Raw genomic sequence first — 18,948 nt, forward strand, 5'->3', positions numbered from 1 at the left:
AGGGCTTTAATCCATTTTGAGTTTATTTTTGTGTATGGTGTCAGGGAGTGTTCTAATTTCATACTTTTACATGTAGCTGTCCAGTTTTCCCAGCACCACTTATGGAAGAGGCTGTCTTTTCTCCACTGTATATTCTTGCCTCCTTTATCAAAGATAAGGTGACCATATGTGTGTGGGGTTATCTCTGGGCTTTCTATCCTGTTCCATTGATCTATATTTCTGTTTTTGTGCCAGTACCATATAAGTGCTGGAGAGGGTGTGGAGAAAAGGGAACCCTACTGCACTGTTGGTGGGAATGTAAATTGATACAGCCACCATGGAGAACTGTATGGAGGTTCCTTGAAAAACTAAAAATAGAACTACCATACGACCCCGCAATCCCAGTACTGGGCCTATACCCTGAGAAAACCATAATTCAAAAAGAGTCATGTACCAAAATGTTCACTGCAGCTCTATTTACAATAGCCAGGACATGGAAGCAACATAAGTGTCCATCATTGGATGAATGGATAAAGAAGATGTGGCACATATATACAATGGAATATTACTTAGCCATAAAAAGAAATGAAATTGATGTATTTGTAGTGAGGTGGATGGACCTAGAGTCTGTCATACAGAGTGAAGTAAGTCAGAAAGAGAAAAACAAATACCGTATGCTAACATATATATGGAATCTAAGAAGAAAAAAAAAAGGTCATGAAGAACCTAGGGGTAAGACAGGAATAAAGACACAGACCTACTAGAGAATGGACTTGAGGATATGGGGAGGGGGAAGAGGAAGCTGTGACAAACTGAGAGAGTGGCATGGACATATATACACTACCAAACGTAAAATAGATAGCTAGTGGGAAGCAGCTGCATAGCACAGGGAAATCAGCTCGGTGCTTTGTGACCACCTAGAGGGGTGGGATAGGGAGGGTGGGAGGGAGGGAGATGCAAGAGGGAAGAGATATGGGAACATATGTATATGTATAACTGATTCACTTTGTTATAAAGCAGAAACTAACACACCACTGTAAAGCAATTATACTCCAATAAAGATGTTTAAAAAAAAATCTTGGATATTTTGGTCATATCCAGTTTTACCTATTATGAATAATGGTGTTACACATTTTTGTGAACAAATTTGTGCGACATAAGACTTCATATCTCTTGGATAAGTATGAACTATTAGGTAATTGCTTGGTCATATGTAAATGTATATTTAACTTTAAAACTTTCATGCTACAAGTCCATTAACAATGTATTCATGTTTCTCTAGGTCCACACCAAAACTTGATATTAACAGTTTTTTAAATTTTAGACATTATAGTGGTATGTAGTGGTATCTCATTATAATTTATACGTCTTTGATGGAGCAATCTCTAAATATATATAAATTATATATACTTAATATATATGTTGTATACAATATATGTAAATATTTTAATTAATTTTTATTGGAGTATAGTTGATTTACAATGTTGTGTTAGTTTCTGCTGTACAGCAAAGTGAGTCTGTTATACATATACATATATCCACTCTTTTAGTTTCTGTTCCCATATAGGTCATTACAGAGTACTGAATAGAGTTCCCTGTGCTATACAGTAGGTTCTTATTAGTTATCTATTTTATATGTAATAGTGTGTATACATATAAAAAATATAATTAGGCACTTAAAAATAAAAGGAAGACATGCAAATAGCCAATAGGCATATATTCATAGATACATATACTTTACATTTATATATATAACATATCCATAAATATATTTTTGCCATTTTCTCCCATTGGATTGTCTTTTTATTTTTGAAGTGTAAAAATTCTTTAATCTGTATATAAGTTCTTTGCCAGATATTGATATTGCAAACATTTTCCAAGTTTGATCTTTCCTGTTGATTTTCTTAATTTTGATTTTTATTCAGCAGAAATTTCCCTTTCCTCTGTGGTTGTCACTGCCTTGTCAGGGTTGGGTTCTGACCCCTAGTCGTTGGAGTAGAGGCTGTCAGATCTGTTTCTTAGCTGTGTTTCTGATCTGCGGTGTGAGGTCGGGAGGACTGGAGCACTCCCACTGGGATAGAAGCCTTTGAGTATTCCTCCTCTGGAGGTGTTCACCTGTGGGTATGCTCTGTTTTGTCTCCTTTCGCCCATTGTGTGGGCTTACAAAGTACACGGCTGTTGGTACTGCTCTCAGTCCCACCTTAACCATGGTTATGCCGGCAACTGGCCCTGGTGACTCAGGCCTCATTTTTACTAGGCCACTGGCCCAGATCCACTGAGGTCAGGTCCCAGGACTGCAGTAATTATGTACCTGGACCCACTATGTGAGATATGGAGGCAGCTCAGACTCTGGCCTGGCCAAACCCCAGCATGTATGTGCCCACAAAACCCACAGCTGCTAAAGCCAGACCTGTCTCAGCTGCAGGAGCACTTGTCCATTGGGATGTTCCCAGGTGCTGAATTTAGGAAACCATCAGAGGAAGTGTAATGCCATGATTTGCACAGCCATGAGGAGAGATTTCAGCTCTTCTTCCTTAGTTGCATGTTCCCTGGAACTCAGCTGTGGTTTCAGCCCCATCTCTGCATGTGGGCCACCCACTGGCGTCTGCTCCCAAGGCTGCTGGAGCACACGAGCTTGTCAGGCAGGAGGATGTAGAAGCGGCAATCAGGGCAGGCAGGCTGCCCAGGTGAGAGGGTGCTGGGTGGCTATGGGATGTACGAGCCTGTCAGGCAGGAGGGAGTCAAGGTGGCAAGCTGGGCAAATGGGCCACCCAAGCAGGAGAGTGCTGAGGTGATGATGGCTGGGGGCATGTGAGCCACTCTGGCAGGAGCCCTTCCTAGTGCCTGTGGAGGCAGGGGCCGGTGTGTGAGGAGAGAGGCTGCAATGGGGGCCCCGCCCTTTGTGCATCACTCAGCAGTGGCACTTTGCTTCTATGCTGGTCTGGGCTTCCTCCAGGAGCATTCCTTGTTGTGGAGCTCCTCACTCCTATCCCCTTGAGCTGTCTCCTCACAGCCAACATCATTCCCCTTCCTGGGTCTGCTCTTCAAACCCCACATTCCAACACTCAGCCCCCGTGTGCACCAGTGGTCCCCAGTGGCTGGGGCATGCAGAGCTGTGGCCAGACCATCTGTGTAGGCCTCACTCTCTCCTGCCTGCCACAGACTGGCTGCTGCACTGTTCTCTGAGCCACCAAATTTCTCCTTCTGCCCCAGCTTCTCTCCCCGCTGCTTCCCCAGATGCGGGAACCTCTTCTCACCTTCAGCTCCGCTCCCCCGCCCAGGGTCACAGGTCACGTCCCACTTCATCTGCTCTTCCTTTTCCCTTCTTCTTTCTTTCGTCCTACCTGGTTACGTGGGGATCTTTCTTGTCCTTTCAGGTGCCTGAGGTCCTCTGCTAGTGTTTATCAGGCGCTCTGGGAGAATCGTTCCATTTGTAGGTGTATTCTTGATGCATTTGTGGGGAGATATGAACTCCACATCTTCCTACTCCTCCGTCTTCTTGACTGACTAATCAGCAGTTTGAGTTTTAAAAGGCCACTTTTTCCCCTTTTTTAACCTTGGTTTCAGGTTCTACCTAATTTAGCTAATTAGGCTCAGTCTCAGGTCATTGTGGTCTGTATTTACATTTCTGATTTGTACCGGTTTGCAAGACAAAGACAGTTGCTTTTAATTCCCCAAAGAACTGGCCTGTCACCTAAATAATATTGAAAGAGTGATTTGCCCAACTACGTTTTCTTTAATTTGCTTTTCTGTAACAGTGAGAAGATTTCCAACTAGACTGAAATTTCAGAATTCTATAGTCTAGAACTTTATGGTTTAATTTATCATACCTTCAAAACGTGCATAAGGCATTCAACAAAGACCCTCTTTCTGAGTGCACAGATTAGACCCAGAGTAAAGTCTCCATTATTTATTTTTATTATCCCTTAAATATTAGCTGTTAGTTTTTACTTTATATTTTATAGGCTCAGGTAATCCCACTGGTTTCCTTTAGTATGTTTAATTAATATTTCCTTCATATGCCGTCTTATAATATCAAGCAGGGGAAGAATTCCCCAGTGAAACATGTCTATCCCACACAATATAATTAGGCAAAAGAGAGGTAATTATCTTATACAATGCCCATTTAAACATACCAATTTTTATAAAGACTCTGGGGTCCCCAGAGAGTGGTTGAGCCAAGGGACTCAGGCACTTTTGTCAATCTTTTAACTTGATTAATTGGTCTAACTTTTGCCCCAAGTAATTGTTGGTCAGGTATCTCAGTGTAATTTTACGTGTATAAAATTTACATGTAATAAAATATACGTATTTTAAACTGGGGTAAATAGGGCAGACTTGTTTGGGTCTGGCCCTTTAATGTTGATGAAAAGTAGGAGATCCCTTTGGCCCATCCAATCTTAGGTAGTATTGTATCCAATCTTTGATTTATCTCATTAATGTCTGTTTTATTTATCCCACTTTAAACTAACCATCTAAAGATTTCTTATTCATTTAGGAGAAGTCCCTTTAAAATTTTCACCTTGTTGGGAAAAAGTTTTTAGACTTTTCCTTCAGTTTTTTTCCCTGTTACTTAACCTAATTAACAATAATTATTCTAATGTTTTTATTAGCATCTGTAAGACCCATTTAGGGGAAGCAGAGACCACAAATAAGGTTTCCCAAACCAATTTTTTGGGTTTGTTTGAAACTAAAGGAGTTTTTAGGTTAACCATTATATGTCTAATTTCCCACATTTCCCCCCCATAGGAGCCAATGAAACAGCTGTTTATAATGAGAGCTCTCTAAAAATTTACCAATTTAGAAGTTTCTCCAATTTGAAGGATCCATGATCTGCCCATAAATGAGGTATACCTTAATAGTGACTCAAACCAATAAGACGCAAGAGGCTTCCCCACAAAAGAGTGTAAAGGATGCTGTCTAAATAAGATCCAGAAAGTTTACTCCCAAAAGTAGTTTAAGAAAGTAATGGTCTTTGTTGTACAGGCTGACACAATGAAGGTTAGGATGGCAAAAAGCCCCCGAGAGTTGTACAGTCAGACAAAAGCCTGCTCAGAATCCCAGTCTATTTGACTGGCTGCCAAATGTACACCATATAAGTACTTTTGGATGGTAGTGACCAAGTTCTCAAAACACACACACACACACACACACACTGAAGAATATCAGAACACTTACATTTCAAAGACACAGGAAGAGAAATGCAAGTTTCCCCTAGAAAGCCTTTTGTTTTTTTGAAGTCAGAATTCTGAAAAGATGTTTTTATTAAGCCAGCTTTTTCTAACTTAACTGCATATGCAATAAAAGAGTCCTATCTTAGTCATTTTTAGGGCAAGATTTTCTTTAAGTCCCAAGTAAGTAAGCACTTGTAAATGTAAATTTTGTATGTACATAAACCTGGCCAGGATATCCGTTGGAGGCTGGAAATCTGTTGTTCCTTTTTCTTTTGTATTGAAAGCTAAGTTCCCCATTCTGAGCTCAATTTGTGAAGATCACTTTTATTTTGACAAACTCTATTAAAGTAGCCAATTCAAGGAAGACAGCTTAGTCTTCCACCTAATTACCCAGTCCAACTTTTACTCAGTGTCTTTCACCTGAGCAAAGTCTCCCCAGTCTTTCAACTGAGGATAAAACACACAGTGTCTAAACTGAGCAAGATCTTCCCAGTGTCTTTTAAGTGAGGCTAACCCACTTGAGCAAAAGTCTTCCCAGTGTTTTTCTACTGAGGATAAGCTCTCAGTGTTTAAACTGAGTAAAAATCTTCCCAGTGTCTTTCACTGAGGATGACCCAGGTACTTCTTCTTGAAACCAAGTTTCAAGGATAACCTACTACTCAAGAGAAGAGTTTAACACCACTGAATAAAACTTAGGATCATCAACCAAAACTGGAGATCCAAGAACCAGGAGATACTCACCCAAATTCGTCTGGACACTCTGAGAAAGCGGACAGGCCCAAGAAGCCTCTGCTGGTGCCAGGACTCTGGATCCTCATAGAGTTCAGGCAAAGAAGAAAAGTCTGCTCTGGGCCCCTTCATTGGTTGCCAAGACTGCTGACTGAAAAATATGCACAACCCAAAAGGAGAATTATGTTTTATTTGGCAGATTTCCTGAGGACTTAAGCCCAGAACACAGCCTGTCAGATCACTCTGAGGAACTGCTCAGAAGACCTAAGGGAGGAGTCAACAAAAACCAGGTAGTCAGAACATCAAAAGATTACTATTAATTAAAGAAAACTAGACATCTCAAGTTAAGGACTTTAGCATTTTTCTATGTATGAGAAGATGAAAGAATCTGGGCTCCGTGAAATCATTCCTTTGATATGCACCTTAACTCTAGGATCAGTGCCCTGTTTTTCTCCGTCCCGAATCCCCTCAAGGTGCACAGTTGAGGGTTCCTGCTTTGACGTCTGACTTGACGACTGCAACATCCTTTGTCTACTGATATGGCAGGGAACATTTTTCATCCACAGGTAAGAAATTGAGGAGAAAATTAACATAATTCAAGATATAAAACCATTACAATATTAAAAATTCCCAAATGTCAAACAAACATAAGTACCCTTGACCTGTAAAATGGAAGATGCCAAAGAAGGGAAAAAAAGAAACAATAAAGAAAATGTAGAAAATAAAGCATAAAATAAGATGACAGAAATCAATAACAGTAGAACAATAATTAAATAAATCAAGGTAAATGTTATCATAAGATTTTTAAATTTCAAAAAAAACCCATCAAACAAAACATATTGAAAATAAAGTAACAGAGAAAATTTAGAGAGCAAATATGAATGCAAAGAAGACCTGTTAGGTAGTTAGTCAGACATTAGCAGCAAGGAGGTGACAGTGGTGAGAAAGACAAGAAGAAGAAATTGAGTCACACCCAGCCATCTGGGAACTCTCCCTTGAATCCACCCAGAATGGGAGAAACTATGGTCAGGTGGTGGGCAGCTTATCCTGATAAAGAGAGGCACAGTAACACAAGGGGACTTCTCCAGGCTGTGCATGCCCAGACCAGACAGGCGTATAACCTATAGTAAATCCAAACTCATTATACCATAATTACAATAAATTACATGTGGTTTTGCCCCTCCCCCCACCCAGTAGGCATTTCTTGGGGATTCAAGGATGAGAGCATGCACAGCAGAAAACTTGTTACATAGCTCAGGACTGTCAATCAAATAATGATCCTTGTCACTCACCCCCACCTCTCTGCAAAATGCTCCTTAAAAGCGCTCGTAAGCCTTTATAGGAATGCTGCTTTCAATTTGCAGAAACAGTACACCCATCCCCCCCCCACCCCGAGAGTGTACCTTTGCTTCGATATACTTTGCTTTGCTTTGGGCTTGCTTCACTTCGCTGAAATAGCCTGTTCTCAGAAACAGCCTGCTCTTTCTCTCTCCTCCTCTCTCTCCCTCTCTGAGAGTGTACCTATGCTTAAATAAACTTTGCTTTGTGCTTAAGCTTAACATGGTAGTTTGCGATCCTTTGCTTACTATCATGGAACCAAGGTAGCTGGTCCAGGCCTTCCACTGACCTCCTCGGTTGAAGCTATTTTGTTACAAACATGTCCACATGGTGAGAGACCTAAGTCTAAATTTTGATAAAAGGTTGAATTAAGGTGAGAATATCATATGGGAGGAAAAGACTGTAGGAAAAATAGTAGATGTAGGAGATATGTTTGTGAAAGTGCACATTCATAGCAATATAGCCAAATAAACTCACATGCCCACATTCCCACTAAAACTGTATAAAATTTTGACCAACAAGCAGAGAATACACATTATTTTAAAGCCCTCATGGGGCATTAAGACATATTTACCATGTGAATCCTTCAGTGAATCTTGTGTTACTGCTAAGGGATAGAAAGTGGTGTCATAAGGGAATTTTGTGTAAGACTCAAAGCTCCCTTTCTATATGGTTCAGGCTGGACTTGAAGCTTCAGGGGCCTGAGAGGATGGGGCTGGAAAGGCAAGGCACACTCAGAAAAGAGAATACATACATAACACACTAGGAATATCTGAAGAGGCTGCTCAAGACCTGGCTCAGCCCCAAGGGTTTGACCCCTAGTCCTACTCTTCACCCTACAGCCCTTTAGGGTCAGGACCTTGGCTCACCCTAACCCATTCCTAGCTTCCGGGTATAGCATGAGTGCACATGTCTGAATGTTAATGTTCTCTCAAAATTTACATGTTGAAATCCTACCTCTTACAGATAGGAGGCGGGGCCATGCAAAAGTGCTTATGAGCTTTCATGAATGGGATTAGTGCCTTATAAAAGAGACTCCAGAGATAGCTCTAGCCTCCTCCCATCATATGAGGATACAGAGAGAAGGCTCCAGCTGTGAACCAGGAAGAGAGCTCTCACTACGAGGTGGCCATACTGGTGACTTGATCTTGGGCTTCCCAGCCTCCAGAACTGTGATAATAAATGTCTGTTGTTTTTAATCTACCCAGTCTATGGTATATTGTTATAGCAGCCCTAATGGATTAAGACCACATATTTCAAAATTTATCTGGAGAGTGGGGACTGTCTTATCGTTGCAAACTAAGAAGTTGGGTTGAGACAACATATGAAAGATTTTCTTTAAGTAGAAAGTTATGGATTATTGGATTTGAAAGTAGTAGATTGGTTAAGGAAAATGAGTACGTGTGTGTGTGCGTGTTTGCAGTGTGTCCCAAGTTTTTGTGCAGTTTAAAGATTTACTAACTCCAGAATTATAAACACTACAAACTTACAAAAACATCATTTGAAGGTGTAACTGTTACCAGATGCAAGTCTGTGTGCCTGATGCACAGTGAGGCTAAATACTGAAACATCAGAGTTTGGAGCAGAGAAGGGTTTATACAGTGCCATGCAAGAAGACACGTGGCTCATGCCCAGGAAAAACCCCAAACTCCCTGAAGGCTTTCAGCAAAGCCTTTTTAAAGGCAAGGTGAGGGAGGGGCATGGCTAATTGTTGCAAATATCTTGGTGTTGGATCCTTTGTTCTAGCAGCTGGCCAGATGGGTCAGATCCTGGTCAGGTCACGTGTTCCTGTAAACCTCCAACAAAACAATTATTATTCTCTGTTCTGCAACTTTTTATCTCCATGAATGGGCTCTTAAAAGTCAGAGCCTTAGCAATAGGCTATCCTGTATATTTCAGGCTATAGGCAACATTGTTTTCCAAAAAGTGCAGAGCCAGCCTGGGTCACAGGGATGGACAGAGTTAGCTCCGGCAACAAAGCATAAAGATTAAAGTAAAAAAGATCTAATGTGGAGTCAGATTTGTTCTTCCCTATTACATAACTATTTATCATTCTTTCATACTTATGAATTTTGAAAAATAAATTATTTTAATTTTTGTGTGTAGTTCCCTCTGATAGAAAATGAGGCAAAACATACACTATTCAAAATTCACAAAACTAAATAAGTGTAAACGAAATTCAAGTTCTATCCCTGGGTTTACACAAGACACAAACATGATGTGGGAAAGTTGGAGCTGAGGACAAAGGAAATCCTGAGTAAAAATGTCTGTGAAACAGCTAGTCTTCCAGGGTCAGCTTAAGATGTTCAAGAGTTATCAAATTGGTGGGCCTCAAGTAAAGGTCTCTAATGGATGAAGGAACCAGGTTCCAGATGCAATGAACAGAAAATTGGCTAAGGTCTCTCTGACAGGATGAGAGTAGTTGGAAGGAGGGATCTGGAAGCCCCAGGAGGGTGCAGGTGTCTGTGGGTCTGGATGGGAAGGCGGGGCAGTGATTCAGCCTATTTCTCTTATTGCCCCTCCCCCACACTCAGGAGCCCTTTGTGACAAGGCCACAGCTCTGTGATGCAGGCCTGGGGTTCTGCCATCAAGTGAACTCCCAGTGCTCTGTTGCCTGAGGGCAGCAATGCAATTCAGAAGATGGAGAATCTCTTTTCTTCGAAAAGCATTGTTGCTATGTGGCTGAGATGCAGCCCAACTTCCTGGGTGATTAATATCATCCTTGGGTTCCTGTGTGGACTGGTGCTCTTCCTAATGTTACTCCCCTGCTTCCAGAGTAATCCATTCTTAGCACCACCTAGGAAACATAGAAACATCAGGAAGGTAAGAAAGCTTTGGCTTAATCCCAGCAGAGATTATCTCTTTTTTTCTTATTCTTATTTCCACTTTTCTAAACCACCTAGAGAGACTCCTGAGATGGGAACTCTCAGAAAAGTATAGAACATCATCCTTCTAGGGAAAAGCCAGGCCAGAGAGGGGTTAGAGTGGGCATGAGGATTTCTAGCCTGAGATCTTAGACCAGGAGTTCAGGTATGGTAGAGGGCTCCAGGGCAAGTCCCAAATGCCGTGACTAATAATGGTCAAGGACTGGATTACTAAGAGTTCAATCTCTGCAGGAAGGCTGACCCCTGAGCCCTGGTTCACCAGCCACCTACCCGCAGCGGGTGTCACAAGTGAGACCTTCCTCTGTGTTGGGGCTGAGCCCCTGAGAGCCTGAGAGAAGAGGCTGGAGTGGAGGTCTGGCCTTGGGAAGCAGAATCCTATCTGACAAAGCTCACGTGAGCATTTAGGTCTGAGAATGTGTGTGTTTCTTGATCAGAGGAACAGTGACAGAAGAAATCTATGGTGATTAAAACTTTAAAAATCCTTCTTGGGCTTCCCTGGTGGTGCAGTGGTTGAGAGTCCCCCTGCCAATGCAGGGGACACGGGTTCGTGCCCCGGTCCGGGAAGATCCCACGTGCCATGGAGCGGCTGGGCCTGTGAGCCATGGCCGCTGGGCCTGTGCGTCCGGAGCCTGTGCTCCACAACGGGAGAGGCCACAGCAGTGAGAGGCCCGCGTACCGCAAAAAAAAAAACCCCAAAACAAAAAAAAAACCTTCTTTGCACTCTTCAAAGAAGAAAAACTGAAAATATTGTTATCCACTTTAAAAATAAGTAAAAGGGGAAAAAAACCCACAGAGTTTTAGTTAAATGTAGAAAGTCATGTTGTTCATGAACACAGCTTGCCTAGATAGAGGACAGTGAGAGTTGGGTGTTCGCCCCTCATTTTTTCTTATCTCTCAGCATCAAGTAGAGCTGAAGGGGAGGAGCAGGAGTAGGAAGAAAAGTGGATCTTTGAAAGGTAAGCCTTTGCCATTCAGCCCTGCGCACCCCCGAGAGTTAGCTTCCATCTCTCCTAGTCCTGAGGGCCCAGCTTCATGGTCTCTGAGGATGCCAGTGGCAGAGCTTATTCCTCAGGAAACAGAGCCTGAGCCTAATTAACGTGGAAGCACTTTGCAAAGGACAAACCCTTTTCAAGTGAGATTTACCATCACTGTCAGGGACATGTGGCCTTGGACACTGATACTTGGGCTCCAGAGTCTAATCCTCCAAAGATTTCCCTTAAAGGGCCATTGCACTCAGCCTCCTGAAAGACTCTTAGGCCTCTGCCTTCACCACCATGACCCAGTCTCCTGATTTCCAGCTTGCAGAGATTGCCTGGAAGAACTGGAGGGGACTCACAACCTGGTTTCACTTCGGCAAAGGTAAAGAATCTTTCCCCTTCTCTCCTGGGTCGTCCTTCCTCCCAGAGCCTATAATGTGACCCCAGCCCTGGGAGGGGGAGCCATGGGAGGGCGTGGCTAAGGCCCTAGAGTGAGGGAGAGCAGGAGCTTTATGAAGTCAGTGTGGGGGTAGAGGAGGGTTCTTGGGCTGCAGGTCCCCAGCCCTGCCTGTCCTGTCCAGCCATCCTGGCCCCATCTGCTCTCCTATAGCTGCCTGGGGAGGCTTCCTGGCAAGGACAACTTTCATCAGCTCTCATGTCAAGACCCTCCTGGTGAGGCGTGCAAAGCAGTGCCTGCTGGAGCCTGTGGAAGACACTGCTTGAAGGGTTGGGAACCCTGCATGAACACCTCCTGTAGGGTTTCCTTCCTTGATCCAGACACTCGAGAGGTGCTGGAAGCACATATTATACGGTTTGGGGTAAAGCACAGGTGGACCCTACCCCTCAAGGTCCTCAAGGCCATAAATGTCTTTAAGTTGAAAAAGTTCCAACCCTCCACCGTTCTGCAGTTTGCCTCTTCCCCTGCAGCTACCTGTGTGTCTGGGTCCCACTCAACAGTCCAGTTTGCTGAGTTCCTGGAGAAACCTCCTCAGGCTCATTCAGGAGAGAAGGTGATAACAGAAGAGTCAGTTCCTACCCTGAAGAGGCCTCTCCTTGTCCCCTCAACTGTGTGTAAGGAAATCCAGAGTGCCCTGGGAGCGATTCCATCTGGTGACTACCATGGGCCCTCAAAGGCTTCTCTGACTGGACAGGAGGGCAGGCCACCTTCTCAGTCCCTCACACTCAGCCTTGTGGGCAGAACCTGGAAGAGTGAGACTGTGGAATGGGTCAAGAGGGACAGCCTAGAGCCAGGTCCAAGTTCAGCAATGGTCAGGAATGAGCCAAGAGAGGAGAGTGGTGGTCAGGCCTCAGGAGACCCCTGCCATAGGGTAACAGTGATGGAGGTGAACTTAGGATCCCAGTCTTTGAGAGGTGAAGAGGCCAGGGAGGCTGTGGAGGCCAAGGAGTCTCCTGCTCTTCAACCACAGTCTCGTGTTATCTTGGAAACCAAAGTGTTGACAAAATCCCAAACCACAAATGTACATATGAGGAGTTTAGAGGTGCCAGGGGCCAGTAAAAGTTTCCTACTACCTAGAATGTCTGTTTTCCAACATCCAGGTGAGCCATGCCTTAACATGGAGGTTGCTAGTGAGTTTAACTCCAAAGTAAAGGTACAGTCAGACAACCAGCTTCAGGACTTTCCCAAACACAGGTTCCTTGCTGCAGACAACTTGGCTTCTCAGGTGCCTCAGTGCCATCCCCAGAGAGTCCTCACCAGAGACAGGTTAGCTTCCCAGGAGCCAAGTGGCCTTATGGAAGCCCAAAGGAGCAACCTAGGGCAGCAGGAGCCCAAAACTTCAAAACTCCAAGACTCATGGAAGAGCCAGAGCAAGATGATTGCCCCTACTTACAAAAGAGAGGACTGTAGGAGGCATAAACCAGGAGAGCATGAAGAAAGGTTTAAAGAATTAGGGACCTCTCAAGCTGGAAGTATGAGCCGCCCTGCCCAGGTCAGGGGAATAACAGACTCTATTGGGAGCAGATGTCTCCAGCGCATGCCAGAGAAGAAACATAGCCCTCCAGAAAGCCTCTTCAGAAAAAGGATGAGGTTATTTTTAAAGTGGATTTTCCCCAAGAAAAAAGTCAATGGTCGAGATGCTCTGCAAAAAAAAAAAGCCCATATCAGCCACTGCCCAGAGTCACGGATCAGTCAAAAGCAGATCAATCTTGAAGAGTGAGACTGCTGAGGGTCAGGCACGCATGGCAGCTGTTGGACAGATCCTAGAAGAAAAAAGAGCAATTCACCATGGACTTCATGCCACAAAGTTAAATGAACACAAACTGGAATTCCAAGTCCCAGTATGTGGGTGTTTCTGCTACCATAGGCTTACCTCCTACCCAGAGCAAGGGAGAATGATGGGTTATACAGCCTGCAGTCATAAAGCCACCTCCAATGGCCAGAGTTGTTCTATGAGGGAAAGGAAAGTCAGACACCAACATAGCTTGAAAAGTGTAAGGTTCGAAGATGAGCAGCTGGGCCTAAGGTGCCTCCCATCCTTGCCCCCCAAGAAGAGTTTGTTTCCAGTTAGTACCTGCCAGTATGGGCCAAGGATTCCAGGTGCCCCAGCCCGCCATCAACACTGTCCAAGGCATTGTCATCTTTGGGGAGGTGTCTTGCCTGGTCGACAGTAAAATCCTTCTTTAGTCTTCCCTTTAGTAGGAAAACATGTCTCCAAGTAAAAATTCAGTCCATGTAGAGAAAATGATTTTCTCATTAGCACGTCCAAGGTATTTAATGTTCCCCAATACATGTATATATATATATATATTTTTTTTTTTCTAATAAAAGCATAGTGTAATGGCTGCTGTCTGTGCTGTGCACTTTGTCTTCTAGAAGGGAGGGGCATGGAGGGAGGTTGACGGTAGCATCACAAGCTTGCTCCTTGTCTCGTGTCCCTTCATTGCACCTTATAATACTGTCATTACACAAACCAAAATTACTCTAACAATGAGACGGGAAAAACCTATGAAACCCACACCCAAGGATCTGGTTCAACCAGTCTTTCTCCTTCTTCTATGCTACTTTGAACTTTATGCAACTGTAGTGGATAGGTTTACACGATAGGGCCGGAGATTCCAATTCAGTCTCCAGGAAGTGTCAGAGCCAAGTGGATGGAAGTTTGGGGGGAATAGAGTATGGGCTCTGAGTTCAGAAACAGGAGAAAGCTTGCCCCTGGATCTCTTGGTAGGGAATATACAACATCTGCTCTTAAGAGTTCCTTCTCTCTCTGATGAAGGCTGGGATTGAGATACGCCCTATGAACCCCTTTTAGCTTAGCCATAATAAAATGTACAGCATCACCCTCCCCCACCTCTGTTTTTCCTATACTTTAGAGCAGCAGCAAGGATGGCATTTCCAGCTCTGTGTGTGTAGGTGGGGGGAGTATCAGGGAGGCTGCTGAGGGCTGTGTTGAGTCCAGTCCCATATAAATGAATGGCTATGTTCATGGGTCACCTACCTTCCACTCTATGTTAACCCCAGAGAAGGAGTTTTGGATGAATGGAATAGGGGTGTGACTGTGGGTAGTAACTATCTGATGGTCAAACACTGTGAATTTAGGGTGGGATGTAGGTGTAGAAAAATCACTGGATCCAAGGAAGGAGGCAAAGTGGTACCAGATTCCCATAAATGTGCAGTTCTGAAAGAGCAGCCCCCTGACTACAACCACCATCTAAAGGCCTAAAGGGGAGGAAACGTTAAGGGTCCAGTAGCTCATCATGGCCCCACCCCAGGGTCTCTACCCTATTCCAACTCTAAGATCACAGACCTAGAGAAACCACCTTTAGGTCAAAACAGAAAGTCAAACTTATAGAAGTAAAGCAAATCAGGGAAGGTTAATCTCTTAATACTATATTTAATAAGCTTACACATCATCACCTCTTGACTTATAGAAAGGATAACTTAACAATAGGTGTAAAAGCCAGGACTAGGGAACTTGGGATGTGACTCCTAGTCTGGTGACCTTCACATAAACACATGGCCCAAGGACTGCTCCAGGGGAGAGGTGGGGACTGGCTTGTGATTGTGTAGTAAGCCTTGCCTGTCTCCCAGTCCTTGATCACCCCAGAGCCTGGCAGGTGAAGAAGCAATCAGACAGGATTTGTGGTGGTGTGGAGGTGACCTGTGCAAAGTGGATGAGGCAGGGTGCAATCCAGGAGTGTTCCACTGATCTGCTTCTGGCACAGCTTTTCTTGTCTCCTGACCCCCATCCATATGGAAAAGCAGGGAGATGAGGAAGAATTTCTCTAGAGTGATTTGGTGCTTTCTGCCATGTGCAGGGCGCATGGTGGACACAGCTCCAGGTGGTGTCTTTCTCAGTGTGGAGATTTCTGTTCCAGCTGATGCCCCTGATCCAGATGACAACAGAAATGGACCCCATCCCCCATCCCTGTCAGGCCCCTCAACACGTGGAAATGCTGTGACCTGGGGTGGAGGGGGCAGAGTGAGCACAGGACTGCTCACACCCCTGGTTTCTCCCTGGAGCCAGGCCCTACCTCTGGGCCCCAATTCCCAAGGCAACCTCCAGAATGGGCACAGCAGTGAGAGTGGAGCCAGGACTTGTGGGAGGGGTCGGTACCCAGAGGAAAGAGTTGACAGGGCTGGGACCTGAGCCTGGCTGCTGCTGGGTCCTCTCAGGGGCACCCAGAAGTGAGTTCTGGGAATATGGGGAAGCTGGACTTGGACCCCTCGGCTCCTGCTGGGAGAGTGCCACAGACAGGTGATGCTGATGGAACAGCAAGAAAACAGAAAGAAGCAAGTCCCTTTGCCCTTCTCTTGCTGCTCCATCTTCCATAAGGTACAGTAAGACAAGAAATTGAGAGACCAAAAGAAAAAAAGAAATGGAGAGACCCAGAGACAATACACAAAGACTTCACAGACACACCTCTCAAGAGAGACTTCTCACGCAAACACCTTTCTCAGAGATCACATACTGAGACCTCACACAGGGACCTCATGTTGCTTCACAGACCCTCAGACAGAAACCTAGCACAGATTTAACAGATTTCCCAGAGATACCTTCCAAAGGGACCTCATACAGAGACTTCACACAGAGATCTCACCCAGAGACAACACACAGAGACTTGGCAAAAAGACCTCACAGAGACCTCACATCTATTCTTCAGTATCCATTGACAAGTCTTTCTTAGTGAATATGAAACCACTTAGCAAACTGGCAGCATGATAAATATATCATCAGTTGTGCCCCTCTGAGATCCACCAGACACTCACTGTCAGCATTACTCTAAATGGGGAAATGTTTGAGAAGTTTTGTTCTTTTGTAATGTCACTGCCTCTGAACAAAAGAATTATACATTCCAAATGCAGATTTGCAAATTTCATTGTTAGGTGTTCATTAGCTTGAAAATCACAAATTACATTTTTTAATTTTTATTTATTTTAGAAGAATGAAGAAAATAATGTTTATTTCTTAGAAATGCATGTAGTACTCTATTTTTTATTTTTAAAAATTTTTATTGGAGTATAGTTGATTTACAAATTTGTGTTCGTTTCAGGTGTACAGCAAAGTGAGCCAGTTATACATATACATATGTCCACTTTTTTTAAAGATTCTTTTCCCATATAGGCCATTACAGAGTATTGAGTAGAGTTCCCCGTGCTATACAGTAGGTTATTATTATCTATTTTATATATAGTAGTGTGTATATGTCAATCCCAATCTCCCAATTTATCCTTCCCCCCTTATCTCCTGGTAACCATAAGTTTTCATTTGTACCCTTTTTTTTTAGGAGAATCACAAATTTTAAGCACAACTAAAACACTGTCAGTCTCCAGTGAGGGAAAATATTTGTCCAGTTTTAGTTATCATCCAGTCAAATGGTATCTGGCACGTTTTTTACTTTATTGAGGACAAAACTTAAACTTGAGATGGCTTACTTGTTTCCTTTGGAAACATAAGAAAAACCTGCAACAAAGGTACTCTAGGAATGAAATAAACCAAGAAAGAAGCATCCGGACTCACATTCACTTCCCAGAGGGCTGTGTAACTAGCACATTATTTTGCACATAATAGCTTGCATCAGGTTTGTGGGGTTTGCTTTATTTTTTAACAGGCCAATAATCATGTGAGGATTTTTCACAAGTCAAATTTCTGGTTTTAAATTTTACATTCTGGCAAAATTATGCTTCTGAATATTATTTTATTTCTTAAAATGTGGCAATGCCCTAAAATGATATTACACAATCATAACGTTCAGCTAACATACTTAAAAAGATGGGCTATTAAGGCTTCATTCTTAAATAGTTCTATGAAATGCACATTTTCTAAGACATGCAGTTAGGATCCATTTTATATTCATTATAGGGTTAACACATTGCTTTAAAAATTTTTGAAAGATTATAAAATATATGACTTAGCCTATGCTTGACATTATACATGTTACCTCATAAAATTACTGAGGGAAGGATATCTTAATATCTGAATTGAAGGTAGTCTACATTTAATCTACATTTGGCTTATAACAATGAATAATGAAAGGCTTTCATTTATTATATATCTCACACTTTCCAAAGGGTACACTTCTAAAAGACTACTGATTTCTCACTGCTAATAAGCAACCTATTGTCCTTGCCTTGGTAAAATCTATTTTAATGACAGCTGGTTGTCTCCCAGATTATCCATTGGTATTACAGCATCACGGTCTTTTAAGAGGAGCAGGGCTGACACGAGGACTCTTTGGGCTTATTTCTACAAGAAATTTAGTTTTTCTATTCTCCTAATTAAAAAATGTATAAGTATTAATTTTTCACTTTACTCCCTTATGTCGTTGAATCAGAAAACAATGGACTATGGTCATGTATGTCATCTAATACTCCATCAGATCACTTTTTTTTTAATAGTGCAGCTTACTCAGGTAACTTTACTGATCAGAACAAAATGGAATCAATTAGGAAAAAGTTCATACAGGAAAATATCCTTTTCAAAGTTGACTATTTTAACACAGTTAAATAAGCGATTATTTTTTAATCCTTTGAGTTAAAATTGTTCAGGGTGGCCAAGAAAGTCTGGAAACATGAAAAATGTCCATAAAAGCACTTTATTACTATAATACGTTGAATGTGTTGCTCCTCATTATTAATTCACAGTTCATTAAGCTGGGCAAAATTACAATGAGCAATGTGCATTAAAGCAAAATTCCCATCAATCATTTTCCATCTGTCATACATTGTGTCAGATGATTTGTGTGTCTAATTTTCATGGAAAAACTTGTACTTTTACTCCAGAATAAGAAATCAAGGGGGATCAATCTATTAGAAAGATATTAATATTCCCAGACTCTGTGGCCTTCAGTATTTTCTTTTTAAGAAGATTCACCTACTGCAAATCTTATAAATATTTTTACCATTTAATATGCCCAGACAAAATGGATACAAAAATTAGATAAAAGAGAAAACAACAAAAACAGATCCCCTTTGTTTTCAAAACATTTGATGTTTACATCAAAATATTTTGTTGAAAATGAAGTGATTTTTAATCTATAGTTAAAAGACACTATAATGATATTTAGAACATATTACAGATCTGGATTTTTACAAATAGATTTTTATTTAAAACAGGTCTCACACTGATATCAATAAACCAGGCACTCTAGAACAAAATGTGGAGAGATGGCAATTATGCGATGACTTCTTAATACTCCAAGGGAAAAAGAGTTTTTCCAAAGTAGTCCATCTACAATATTAACCCTTAATATCTACTCCCCTTGATAGGTTTCAATATTATTTTCTGTTTTATACACATTTACTTTATAATTAACTCCTACAGGAGGACATTTCTGGAAATGTTCCCAGATATCTACAGCCACACTTTCTGTCATGATCACACCATGGAAAAAGTAGGGAACATC

The 18,948-nt window shown here is 42.5% G+C and overlaps 1 protein-coding gene across 9 annotated transcripts in view; it reads left to right on the forward strand.

Annotated features, from left to right (window-relative positions):
- LOC309797946 (putative spermatogenesis-associated protein 31C2) overlaps nucleotides 1-13,824 on the forward strand; it is a 67,012-nt gene extending 53,188 nt beyond the window's left edge. For 5 of the 9 annotated variants that reach the window (XM_082646316.1, XM_082646317.1, XM_082646313.1 and 2 more), the window contains 4 exons: nucleotides 9,755-10,043; nucleotides 11,004-11,061; nucleotides 11,404-11,464; nucleotides 11,693-13,824. In XM_082646316.1, coding sequence (XP_082502442.1) covers nucleotides 9,861-10,043; nucleotides 11,004-11,061; nucleotides 11,404-11,464; nucleotides 11,693-13,259 — 1,869 coding nt within the window. In that variant the 5' untranslated portion in view covers nucleotides 9,755-9,860 and the 3' untranslated portion in view covers nucleotides 13,260-13,824. Of the gene's footprint in view, nucleotides 1-5,527; nucleotides 6,173-6,355; nucleotides 6,449-8,186; nucleotides 8,202-9,754; nucleotides 10,044-11,003; nucleotides 11,062-11,327; nucleotides 11,465-11,692 lie in introns of those variants that run through there. The other 4 variants (XM_082646318.1, XR_014292876.1, XM_082646319.1 and 1 more) reach the window with 4 other exon arrangements.
- The last annotated feature ends 5,124 nt before the right edge of the window (nucleotides 13,825-18,948 follow it).

The sequence above is a fragment of the Mesoplodon mirus genome (genome assembly GCF_964341445.2).
Source record: "Mesoplodon mirus genome assembly, contig: HAP1_SCAFFOLD_1265, whole genome shotgun sequence".
Lineage (NCBI taxonomy): Eukaryota > Metazoa > Chordata > Mammalia > Artiodactyla > Ziphiidae > Mesoplodon > Mesoplodon mirus.